At 35.3% G+C, this 13,572-nt stretch overlaps 1 protein-coding gene across 2 annotated transcripts in view; it reads right to left on the bottom strand.

Annotated features, from left to right (window-relative positions):
- Nucleotides 1-13,572, bottom strand: part of LOC102804719 (ER degradation-enhancing alpha-mannosidase-like protein 1) — a 388,700-nt gene that overhangs the window by 222,172 nt on the left and 152,956 nt on the right. Inside the window, exon 3 of one of the 2 annotated variants that reach the window (XM_085497278.1) lies at nt 12,673-12,760. The exons of the other annotated variant lie outside the window; for it this stretch is intronic. Within the exon in view, the coding sequence (XP_085353404.1) occupies nt 12,689-12,760 (72 nt within the window). The 3' untranslated portion in view covers nt 12,673-12,688. Of the gene's footprint in view, nt 1-12,672; nt 12,761-13,572 lie in introns of those variants that run through there. 2 annotated transcript variants of the gene reach the window in all.

Consider the following 13,572-nt stretch of genomic DNA (forward strand, 5'->3'; position numbering starts at 1 on the left):
TGGGGCATGCGTTCCAAGGTCCAAGCTATATTTCCTTATAGTTCAATACTAAACTAGTATAAACACATAGCCTTGGTATTGATCTAAATATTTAGCAAGGTCTATTGAAAGAAAATGTGTGTCAATTTTTGATAGCACTGGCTATTTTTCCCCCAATGAGTCATAATATGATAATAATAGTCTTCACTGAATCCTAAAAATGAACATAGATCAAAGAACAATAAAGCATGGTTGTTATTCCATGACAAAACAAAAAGGAGAAAAACAAGACATGAATGTCACAGTCCCTGTTATTTAATTATAAAATACTCATGTTAAAATAATACATGGAAAATCTGCAATGAAATGAATTAATATGTACTTTTAATAATATTAATATGTGGGTAGAAATCATCTTAAAGTTATTTCCCTTTATCTGATTACTGAAAACTTTCATTGACCCAGGACCAAAATCTCAGACTTGGGTTTGTTTCATTATCACCACTATAATTCCCATCAAAACGTAGCCCTGACACCCCTCTACATTTTTCACTGAGATTGGTTATGGTACGACCTATTTGTCACTGATTCAGATCAAGGTTATGACCGGGTCATGACATCATTAAAACGCTAGCATTACAATCTAAGCTAATTATTTAGTCTGAGCATGCTCAGTTGTTCTCTCAGTGGTGTTGGGAGAGGTAGTTTTGGATGAAAATCATGAAAAATACCCACTCAGGATTTTCATATCTGGAAAAAATGTACGTGCATATTCGGCAGAGCATTTTCATCAACCTGCCAAGTTTCATTGATATCTGCGGCAGAATTTCTGAGAAAATGTTAGAGACGTAACAGACGGAAAATTGAATTAATAATAGTCCGCCTTTCAGGCTGTGCCTGAAACGGGGACTAAAAACATACACTATAAAAAAAACTGCAACAAAAAACAAGGAACAAAAAAACTTGCTCGGAAATTGGTTTAGAAATGCATATTTATAGAGTAAATGTTGGTTGAAACATTTATATATGTATTTTGCTAGACATTTAGACAATTCAGCATTGCCGTATTCTTTGTGCATAGTACGTTAATAAAGCTTGTATCAGTGTTGCCCTCAGAAAACTGTCTAATTTTGTTTAGAAGAACATTTTAACAAAAAATGCTCTTCATCTTCAATAATTAGTATTACATAACAAGCAGAAAGGTCCACGTGTAGTACCTATATATGTAATATCAAAGCAATTGGACTTGCGGTTTTTAACAAGAAGTCGAAAATATCACTTTTTACCAAAAATATTCACCAAAATTAGGGAATTTAAGATATCATCACGAAATGAACAAATCTCAGAAATGACCCACATGTAGCATCTATATATGTAATATCAAAGCAATTGGACGTGCAGTTTTTAACAAGAAGTCAAAAATATCACTATTTACCAAAAACGACAAAAATATTCACCAAACTTGGAGAATTGAGGATATCATCACAAAATGAACAAATCTGAGTTATAACCACATGTAGTACCTATATATGTAATATCAAAGCAATTGGACTTGAGGTTTTTAACAAGAAGTCGAAAATATCACTTTTTACCAAAAATGACAAAAATATTCACCAAAATTAGAGAATTAAAGATATCATTATAAAATGGACAAATCTGAGAGAGGTCTGCCCATATACACCAAGAAGAAGTTGAAAAAGTTAAAAGTTGACATGGACGACGACGGACAATCACTCATATGATAAGCTCCGCTCGACAAAGTCGACAGCGGAGATAAAAAGTACCGGACAGCTTCTTTCATTAATGTTAATTTTATGGCATCTGCCCATTTCAATTTGTAAGACATGTGCATTTAACCTTAGTTTGGTAATTGATCATCTGTCATGTAATGGACTATTTACTGTCTGCAGACAATTTTCAAGTCTAAATTCACTTTTTAATTTTCTGTAAGTACGTAGTTTATTTCTGTGGTTATATAATACAAAACACATTTTGCCTTGACCTTTTACCCTAAAACGTTGTTGCGTTGTTGGGTGACATTTGTACCAAGTTTGAAATCTGTACCTATATTTACCTTCGAGTTATAACACAGACATACAAAGTGAATAAAAGCGAATACAAGTAAATACTATGGTAAATCAAGGCAAAGGTGAACTTGTGTGAGTCGACCTGAAGTTCGCGTACGTCACAAAATTGCCAGCAACTCGTTACGGTGCGTCGTTTTGTCGGCCACTGGACACCCCCTCCCCCCCCCCAAAAAAAAAAGATGCATGCATGCCGATCCATGGCAGTTTTAAATAAACTTTTACAAAATATGTTCCACCAAAAATAAACACAAATATTTCTAAAAATTAGAATACTAACAGTTATCTGCACCAAATGAATAAATATCATGGAGTTCCGCCCAAGATACACACATAATATATTGAGGTAATTGGGCTAGTCTTTTGCAAGAACAAGTCGAAAATAAAAACATTTCAACAAAATACAAAGTCCTCATTTTGTTTGTTATCAATAGTCGATGTCAGTGTTCACTGCAAATCACGTAAGTAAGGATTGTATTGGTGTTTCAGAAGGATAGTTGAATACCGTTTATTGAAATTAATAATTTCTAGAACAATTTTATAATATAGATCGGAAATCATACGAAATAAAGAAATGTATATATATATTGTAATTATTAATAATGTATTGCAATACAACCGAATAAAATTGAAGGAAATTAAAATATAAAATATTCTATCAGTTCACACGCTTATTCTCACTACCAATGAGAAAGAATATGTACATATTTGCAGTAATACAGATACACTCACAAAAATACACACGAAATATTAATTAGAGAATTCATTATATAACCTTGACAAATAAAATCATTATTTGTCAGACTTCATGTGGAAATCCTAATAAATTAGATAAGTTCACAACTGGCCGTTTAGCAATATTGTCAACTTGTCCATTGTGGCTGCTGAATTTGAAAACAAAATGAAATGATTGAAAATATTGTATTCACTGACATTTTTATGTACATGTATGCCATAGGGTCCATGGTATATTTTTCTTACAGATTTGACAACACTATGACAGATTCTAGTACCTGTGTTCTGTGCTATCCAGCATTTAATATCTGATTTTTCGAAAGCATAAGATTCTAATTTCGTTCATCAACTGTAAGATGACGCTCTGTTATTCAGAGTCCCATATTGAGGGGAGCAGCTGGAGTAGCTGGGAATAAAATAGAAGTTCCATTTACAGTTAAAACAATAGATTTTTACACTTTACAGATAAAGCTAATTCAAAATTACGGACGAATAAAATAGCTGATTACATTTTACACCTTGTCCATGTCGGTTTTTATTTAATATTTAAAATACATTAATATGAAAATAAAAACAATTGATTAAAGCTTACGAAAATACCTATTGCCAAACCTCCATGTTGACTACCATGTCCCGGACTGTTTACTTACTTGTCAGTGTCTGACTGGTATATACAAAATGTGGCCAAGAAAAAGTCAGAATAGTAAAAAGGGAAAGCTAAAAGTCAGTTGCCTGTGCCGGGAGAGCCACAAAACCAAATGTCAGCTGTCGCCGTCCACACCAGCGATATGATTTTACACATAGAAAATGAGAAGAATCACAATTGCATAAAAATAAAAACTAGATACAGCTATCCCGGTCCGCAATCGAATCATCAATCTTCATGAGTGATGTAACTGGTATTTCCACCTATTTGCTTAGTGGTCCAAGAGCCTGAGTGAATGTTGTCAAGTTCGAGAGTGTGTTTTGGCGTACGGCGACGTCAACATTATTGCTACAATTTTGGGATTGAACATGTTCAATATTCACCCAAAACAACAACGAACTTGAAACAAAATACACCGTCCGAACTAAAACGACCTGCGTCTATGAAAATCGAGTTTTATCGCCCTTGCGTTTCCGACGGGGAGAAGGTCGAGGTCAATCTACCATGATTGTTTGGTTATATCATCAATTCAACCAAGCTGTTAAATTGGTTGCTTATTACAGGTGTCCGGCAAACAAAATTTGGGACGTGAATTCAGCGACAAAAAACGGTGATAATAACCAAGGGGTGAGGGACTTTTTTTACCCCTGCGATAACTACGGTAATTTGTTTTTGCGTATCTGTTAATCGACTTAATTAGCTGATTACTAACGAATGGCTGTGTTATGTCTGTCATCGTTTCGGCCCATTTGAGGTTCTGGACGGAACTCGACTCAGTGATTTGAAACTAATTACGAGATAACCGTCGCTATTCGGACTACTATTTCTGACAGTTAGTATTCGCAATTACTAATGTAGTGAACGATTAATCAAAAGATATGACGTGTTCAGTACTTAGTGTGATTGGCTTTATGATTGAAGGTTACGCCCTAGAGTCTTTTTACTGCTTTGTAATTGGTTAAGGTTTTGAAAATGAATAAAGTTGTTTTGGTTGGTCTTGGCGAGAACACTAGGACAGGCGCAGTGACGCAGTCTTGGGCGAGTCTTGGGTCAGCCTTGCGATAGTCTTGGGGACTTTTCCCCAGGGCGCTGTGTCATATAGAGTGCTCGACTGACCGACTAAGACGAGAGTTGAAAGGTATTTCGTTGTATGTGTCTTATTTGACTGTAAAGCTTAAGTGACTTTCCCGATCCCGTACCTCAAAGGGACGATATATAGAGCCGAGACGAGATCCGTGGAACAATCATTCGTGATGTAAATCTCTCTAGTGAGAGAATAGTCAAAGATAAATAAACATGGCGACAATAATGTAACATTTTATTTCTCGTCTTTGCTAGTTTTCGGGCCCATGGGGTCTTATAAACTTGTGGTGGTGAAATATGTTGTGTGCTTTACCTACCTATTCAATTCTTTCATTGAAAACATGTTTAGGCAAAAAATTGGGGAAATTGGGACATACATAAATATTTCGTAAATGTTAAATAAATGCGGTTCGAAAATTGCATAGTGACACTATTTGTATTATTTGATTATATATTCCAATATTAGTGCTGTGATTCACCTTGGTGGGGGATAGGTGACAAAGGTCAAAAACAAATTTGAAAGCGACTTAAAAAACGCAATTTAATGTACGTGAATTTCCCAAGAAAAGTTTAAATGTTCTAGTTGGGTGTGATGTGGCACTGGAGTGAAAAGCTGTCGAGGAAAATGGCGACAAGGGTCAAACGCATTGTTATGCTAATTTGTTTTCCAGCATGGAACCAAAACTTTATCAGCAAGTCTCAATAGCCGAGAGTGACAGCCACCAAAACGTAAATGAAGGTAAATAAACACACGAATCATATACTAACAGGAGTCGTTGCTTAAAATGAGGGACTATACCATTGTTGACTTTTGAGAGGAATGGAAATCAGTCGATTTGAGAGTGTCACAATAAGTGAGGGAGAAAATCGTTTTATGCTATGAAAAAATGAAGATCTTGAACGTACTTTATGTACTTTAGTACAATGTAATTTGTGTTTTATTACCTAATGCTTTTAGGTTCATGTGCTGCAAGTTACAGAGCACATACCTAAGCGGCCGTCCCTCCGCAAATAATTTAGCCCAGGCATTTTTCCGTGTCAAAATTGCGAACTATCCGTTTCAAATTACTAAACGAAGTACAGGGCGACGAAGCTGAAATATCCAAGAACCAACACAAAATTATATCTCAAAAGTGAATATTCGTGGTGTATTTTAAGTCTAACCGGACCGGAAGTTGGAATTTGTTAGTACTCTAAATATCCAAACATATTTTAGTAAGGTAGAAACAATATGCCACGACATTGAAGTCAGTTGTTGTGCAAAAGACATACAACGATACCGACGACAACTACAAGCAAAGACATTTCACTACCTGACACGTCGCCAATCAATATATTATCAATTATTATCTCATGTATTTCGTGGAGGCGATTTATTCGATAATCTGACACTAGCGCACATAGCAAGCACCTAGCTCGTGGTTGCCTTGGACTGTACAAACATGAAATTAACTCAATTTGCTCAAATGTCCGACCTTTGTACCGGAACTTCTGAAATGGACCTTTTGTGGTTACTATGCAAGTACAAGTACTTATTTATAATGTGACAACAAATCATAAAACTTGGACGAATTTGACAAATTTAACATACATTCGACCTTCTATAACTAGAATTTATTATTATGTCACTACTCGTAAAAGCTTGTTATTTCTTGCATGGTCAATAAGCCTGTCCTATTAAGTTTAAGTTTGAGTGTAAGTTGAAATTTGTGTTGTATACAAAATGATGTTTTACTGTTGACCGTTTGTTGAGTTATCAGAATAAAACAAAAACACCAAATAATGCAAGTCAGTTCAGAAACCAGACTTGCCCTTGTTTAAATGTGTTTATGATATACGAGTATATGTGGCTGACACAGCCTTGGTTGGCGGCATATATCAACAACATAAATGGTAACGACTGGTGTAACATCGAGTTCGTTAAATTATTAAACAAATATCATATTCCATCAAGGTCACTTCAAAAGAACCAGAAGCCAAATTTGTGTATATCCACCGGTACAGTGATACACAAATACGTGGTTAAACCTCAAATGCGTTCGTGCATTCGTTGACGTGAAAAAAAAGTAAATTAGATGTCGAATTCCATATTTACCACGACAGCCTGCACAATTCAATCCCCGAAAGTTTGCTAAATTGCCCAATATAATGACACGTGAGCGGAAGTTGATGAAATACAGCAGACAGCTTGGAACCACGTGGGGGGGGGGGGGGCTAATTACAGCATTACGCAACACAGACAATACGCGGCGAGTCCCGCCACAGAGACACAATAAATGATGCTATCTCGACAATCAAATGTTTACAGAAGACATGATCGGAAGTAATAACTATGAATACTTAAAAAAACACATCCTGCTGGCGTCTGAGGGGTACTCCTGTACTGAACCACCTGCAGGCTGCAAATTTTATGAAAGCGCATGCGCCAGTAGAACAAACGCTAGCATCAAAGGAGAGGCCACCAGTTTAGTGCCCCACCTTGCCAGGTGAACAGATTTGCTGTGCAACAAATCAACGTACGAGTAACTTACAACTAAGTAATTGTTTCCATCAGGAATAATTGCACGAGATGTCACGTACATTGGTATTCATATATAACTACGTTGGATGAAACATACATTGCCTTAAATGATAACTGTTTATCAACATGATTTGATTATGAGTGGATATGCAGGTCAAAGGTCAACATTCGCCACATATACACTGACCACATCCGACGTGACACCCCCGAGCTGGCATGACTTTTACCTTGAGAAATGTTAACATCTGGATATTAAGACAAGACACTAAACGCCACTTTATTTAATGTTTTTAAGAAAATAAGCATCCCACCGTGCTACAATTGACGAACACGAACAATAAAATAACTACAAGTGAAGCGGCCCATGGGATAAATTGAACTTTTAAGAGTTGACATAACTGTAATAAATCTGCCCCTCGATGACAATACTAAGTGGGCTTAAAACTTTATAAGCATTCTCCACATACCAGCCTTGGGGCATACGGATATGTGTACAATTTATAGTGGCGTAAAATACTCCCACCTTTGTCAGATTAAACTAATATAGGGACCTCCACACCTTGGTCTAAGTAGTCACCGACTTTACTACTGACTCGCAAAGGCATACGTGCACTCAGCAGATGCAGCACTATACACAATCACGACACACAGTTCCGGGCAACTAATTTGTTTTAAAATGGAGACGATATTGATTAATGTCAACCCGTAAATGTATTTATTTAAATGTAGTTAAAACGCAAAGCGTATCAACAACCTACAAATGAGTGTTGCTTTTAAAACCAACGTATACTACATCAATATATAACCCCTGGTATCACTATTATGAAAATCTCAAATATGTTATTTAATTATTGTATGCAAGGAATAGTTTTTCAATATAATTTACTTATTACTTATTATATAACTTACTTATTGTATTATCATTGGGTTCTTTCAAGTTAAACAAATTATTTTACATGTTATTGTTGTTTACATGTTACGAAATAAGTTGTTACAAATATCAAGGTAGGTTGACATATATCGACCGAGTGTATACATATCACCAGATGGCACTTAAAACACTATGGTGAAAAAAGGGATATATATATATTATCCATTACCAAGATGCGGCAACAACATGCTAAAAAGACATATGTAACTACATTGCAAGTATCACATCATGCATAAAGCCAAGTGGTTATTTTTGAGTCATATTTTCAACACCAGTTATGCATGAGACTACCCAATTCGACCTTGACTGAACATTTATGGTTATTGGTATAAATTTACAAGTGTAAATGACGGTGGTCGTCGCGCCACGCATGCGCGGCTTATAGGTCTCATATAAACAAAGATGGCGACTTTTGCCAGACCAGCGAGTACAAACCGAGACGTTACCAAGCTTTAATTAGGTATGTTTTCAGGTGATTGGAAGTTATCGAAGGAGACGCCGGCAGTAATTGGTCAAAACTCGTACTCGTGATTTCATTAGAAGAACGCATTGGATTCTGGGAAAATCAATATTCATCAACACAAATGTCGCACATGCGCGGCGCGATGACCACCGGCCTCCAACAAAAATTACCCAAGTTACTGTAAATACATGAAAAAGACGACGACGTATATATGTCATAATATTCTTGCCATCCATGATGCATTTCCAAATAAGATGCCCCACGCTCCAACGCAAAAGGATATGAACAGGCACTGCGCCCTCGTTTTCAGCAAGCAATCAGTCCCAACTTTCGTTTTTCCCCTTCGTCAATCAATCGTTACCTGAGAGGTTTGTCGCTGACTCTTGGCGCCACGTGTCAGCGTGGAACGTGAGCGCCGCCACAGAAAGTCCTGTGACACAACACACACGTAAGTCAGCGCACGATTAATGGGCACATAGTGAAGGTGTCAGTTTCAAAAGACATTAGAAGAAAGCTTTTACGCAATTAGTATGTGCATTTTATTTTAATTTGGCGTGAATGATGAAAAACGCAATGTTACTCCAACAATTATTTGATATTAACACATGATCTCACAACGATTGCAAGCAAAGTACATTATATATGGTAGAGTGGCTGCATTTTTAACAACATTGCAAGTCGTTAAATGTGTTCTCTGTAAGCTACGCTCGTTATATATTCGTATTTTGATCCATAGCACAGAATCGGAATTCACGAATCATGAACGCTTTTCCGTACATCTGCATGGCAATGAACATATCCCTCGATATACCCAGCGAAAAAATAGCGATTTACGTATTCATGCAAGTCATTAAATGTGTTCTGTGTACGTTACACTCATTATATATTCATGCAAGTCATTAAATGTGTTCTGTATATGCTACACTCGTTATATAGTCATGCAAGTCATTAAATGTGTTCTGTATATGCTACACTCATTATATAGTCATGCAAGTCATTAAATGTGTTCTGTATATGCTACACTCGTTATATAGTCATGCAAGTCATTAAATGTGTTCTGTATACGCTACACTCATAATATAGTCATGCAAGTCATTAAATGTGTTCTGTGTACGCTACAGTCTTTATATATTCATGCAAGTCCTTAAATGTGTTCTGTATACGCTACACTCATTATATAGTCATGCAAGTCATTAAATGTGTTCTGTATACGCTACACTTGTTATAGTCATGCAAGTCATTAAATGTGTTCTGTATACGCTACACTCGTTATATAGTCATGCAAGTCTTTAAATGTGTTCTGTATACGCTACACTTGTTATATATTCATGCAAGTCATTAAATGTGTTCTGTATACGCTACACTTGTTATATATTCATGCAAGTCGTTAAATGTGTTCTGTATACGCTACACTCGTTATATAGTCATGCAAGTCATTAAATGTGTTCTGTATATGCTACACTCGTTATATAGTCATGCAAGTCATTAAATGTGTTCTGTGTACACTACACTCATTATATATTCATGCAAGTCGTTAAATGTGCTCTGTATATGCTACACTTGTTATATAGTCATGCAAGTCATTAAATGTGTTCTGTATATGCTACACTCATTATATAGTCATGCAAGTCATTACATGTGCTCTGTATATGCTACACTTGTTATATAGTCATGCAAGTCATTAAATGTGCTCTCTATACGCTACACTTGTTATATAGTCATGCAAGTCGTTAAATGTGTTCTGTATATGCTACACTCGTTATATAGTCATGCAAGTCATTAAATGTGTTCTGTATACGCTACATTCGTTATATAGTCATGTAAGTCGTTAAATGTGTTCTGTATACGCTACACTGGTTATATAGTCATGCAAGTCGTTAAATGTGTTCTGTATACGCTACACTCGTTATATAGTCATGCAAGTCATTAAATGTGTTCTGTATACGCTACACTTGTTATATATTCATGCAAGTCATTAAATGTGCTCTGTATATGCTACACTTGTTATATAGTCATGCAAGTCATTAAATGTGCTCTGTATATGCTACACTCGTTATATATTCATGCAAGTCATTAAATGTGCTCTGTATATGCTACACTCGTTATATAGTCATGCAAGTCATTAAATGTGCTCTGTATATGCTACACTTGTTATATATTCATGCAAGTCGTTAAATGTGTTCTGTGTACACTACACTCATAATATAGTCATGCAAGTCATTAAATGTGTTCTGTGTACGCTACAGTCTTTATATATTCATGCAAGTCCTTAAATGTGTTCTGTATACGCTACACTCGTTATATAGTCATGCAAGTCATTAAATGTGCTCTGTATATGCTACACTCGTTATATAGTCATGCAAGTCATTAAATGTGCTCTGTATATGCTACACTTGTTATATATTCATGCAAGTCGTTAAATGTGTTCTGTGTACACTACACTCATAATATAGTCATGCAAGTCATTAAATGTGTTCTGTGTACGCTACAGTCTTTATATATTCATGCAAGTCCTTAAATGTGTTCTGTATACGCTACACTCGTTATATAGTCATGCAAGTCATTAAATGTGTTCTGTATACGCTACACTCGTTATATAGTCATGCAAGTCATTAAATGTGTTCTGTATATGCTACACTCGTTATATAGTCATGCAAGTCATTAAATGTGCTCTGTATATGCTACACTTGTTATATAGTCATGCAAGTCATTAAATGTGCTCTGTATATGCTACACTTGTTATATATTCATGCAAGTCGTTAAATGTGTTCTGTGTACACTACACTCATTATATATTCATGCAAGTCGTTAAATGTGCTCTGTATATGCTACACTTGTTATATAGTCATGCAAGTCATTAAATGTGTTCTGTATACGCTACACTCATTATATAGTCATGCAAGTCATTACATGTGCTCTGTATATGCTACACTTGTTATATAGTCATGCAAGTCATTAAATGTGCTCTCTATACACTACACTTGTTATATAGTCATGCAAGTCGTTAAATGTGTTCTGTATATGCTACACTCGTTATATAGTCATGCAAGTCATTAAATGTGTTCTGTATACGCTACATTCGTTATATAGTCATGTAAGTCGTTAAATGTGTTCTGTATACGCTACACTGGTTATATAGTCATGCAAGTCGTTAAATGTGTTCTGTATACGCTACATTCGTTATATAGTCATGCAAGTCATTAAATCTGTTCTGTATACGCTACACTCGTTATATAGTCATGCAAGTCGTTAAATGTGTTCTGTATACGCTACATTCGTTATATAGTCATGTAAGTCGTTAAATGTGTTCTGTATACGCTACACTCGTTATATAGTCATGCAAGTCGTTAAATGTGTTCTGTATACGCTATACGCTACACTCGTTATATGCTCATTGTGTGTATATATATATATATGTCTCACGCGATATATCCAGCAAAATAATTTAGCGATTCATGTATTTTACGCCAGATTGTTTATACATCATACTAAATACAGTGACATAGTGTTTCATGAAATATATTGTAGACTGGTTCATGCTTTTATATAAGAAACACAGCTAATGGACAGACACACATGGGTGCCGCGCCTCGACAATTTGCTATTTGGTGATAGGAATGAATTTTTCCGCAGCGTTCCAATTTAAAAGGTGTTTTAATCGAAAAAGTTGATGAACATATATATATTGTGCTACCATAGAGTTAATTTACCTAAAATATATAAATTACTTTTTCCCATTTTACTTTTAAGGGAATACGCTCAGTGAGTGAATGACTTCAATCAATGTTTAATCATTTAACTGCCCACCACACTAACACGAAGATATTCAGTGTCATGACTCCAGACGATTCAATAAACTAGTTCACGTAACTCAGACACTTACACAAAATTAAATTAACCCATCTATACGGATTGAGACCTGGTTGTTAAGCGATTTTAATTATATACTATTACTGGGAATGGAATGCACACATCAACAATACTGTTCTATGTGCACTACTACTGTTACATTATGTTGGACTGATTGCTACAGAGTTGATTACGTGTACTGTGAATCATTCAGCCAAAGAAAAGTTGAAAACGAACACCTCAATAACAAATTGCAATCTGTTTAAGTAACGTAAGTTAATGTGCTGCTGAAATCAACTCCGATTCACAAAAGTCAATCTTAAATTATACAAGTACAAACATAATAATACATCTGAATATTAAAACCAAAGTGGTTATTCGCTTAACCGAAACAACATTAAAGCAATCGCTGAAAGATGCCCAATATGGCAAGCAGGCGAGTAATACAATTAAAATGGGGGAGTCTTACCTGTAATATGTTCATCATTATAAATTTATGGTGATTTTTCAATATACGGATAACCAGTTTTAGATAAAAACATATATGGTCAACCAAATATGAAATATAAACATAAAGAGTTACAATTAATATTTCAATAGCAAATTGTCAGCACAATACACACCTTATATTGAAAAATAAATCTAATTTTCTCATCTCAATTGAAGTTCATATACAGCTGTGCATTGTACAATGTTCATAGAATTCAACATCCTTTAGAATGTGCTAAATCAATTTACAGGCATAAACAGGCAATGCCTTTAACTGGGAGATGACTTTACAGTCTGTGTAACTCATTGTATACATGACCATGAATGGTACGTAAATGCACAGAAGAGTAAATGTATATATGCCTGATTAAGTAAGGTTGTATTTCAGAACGGAATATTAACTTCCCCGCAGTCAATCCATTCACCTATTTATGATATTCCCTAGTGCGTTAAATGTAATAATAAAAAAGTATAAACTGTTGTCAATATTTTTTTGATTGCTGCTTTTATTTTATGAACGCCAGTCAATTATCAGTTAACGCTGAAACGTGTCAATACTGTACACTGCTTTAATAGCGAAATCATCATTCAATGTCCAGCAGCATCTGTACGTCACAGACAAGAATATGATTATGGCAAATGAAAGATGAAATACACATTTTACTAGATTTTTAATTCATCAATGAGTACAAGGTCTGCACAAGGTACTTTAAATTTATTAACAGGCAAAATGTAAATGTAAAACTGAAAAATAACAAGTCATTGAAAATGACACAGTCCCCGTTAAATTTT

Source organism: Saccoglossus kowalevskii, chromosome 3, assembly GCF_978046115.1.
Source record: "Saccoglossus kowalevskii chromosome 3, keSacKowa6.1, whole genome shotgun sequence".
In the NCBI taxonomy this organism is placed as follows: Eukaryota; Metazoa; Hemichordata; class Enteropneusta; family Harrimaniidae; genus Saccoglossus; species Saccoglossus kowalevskii.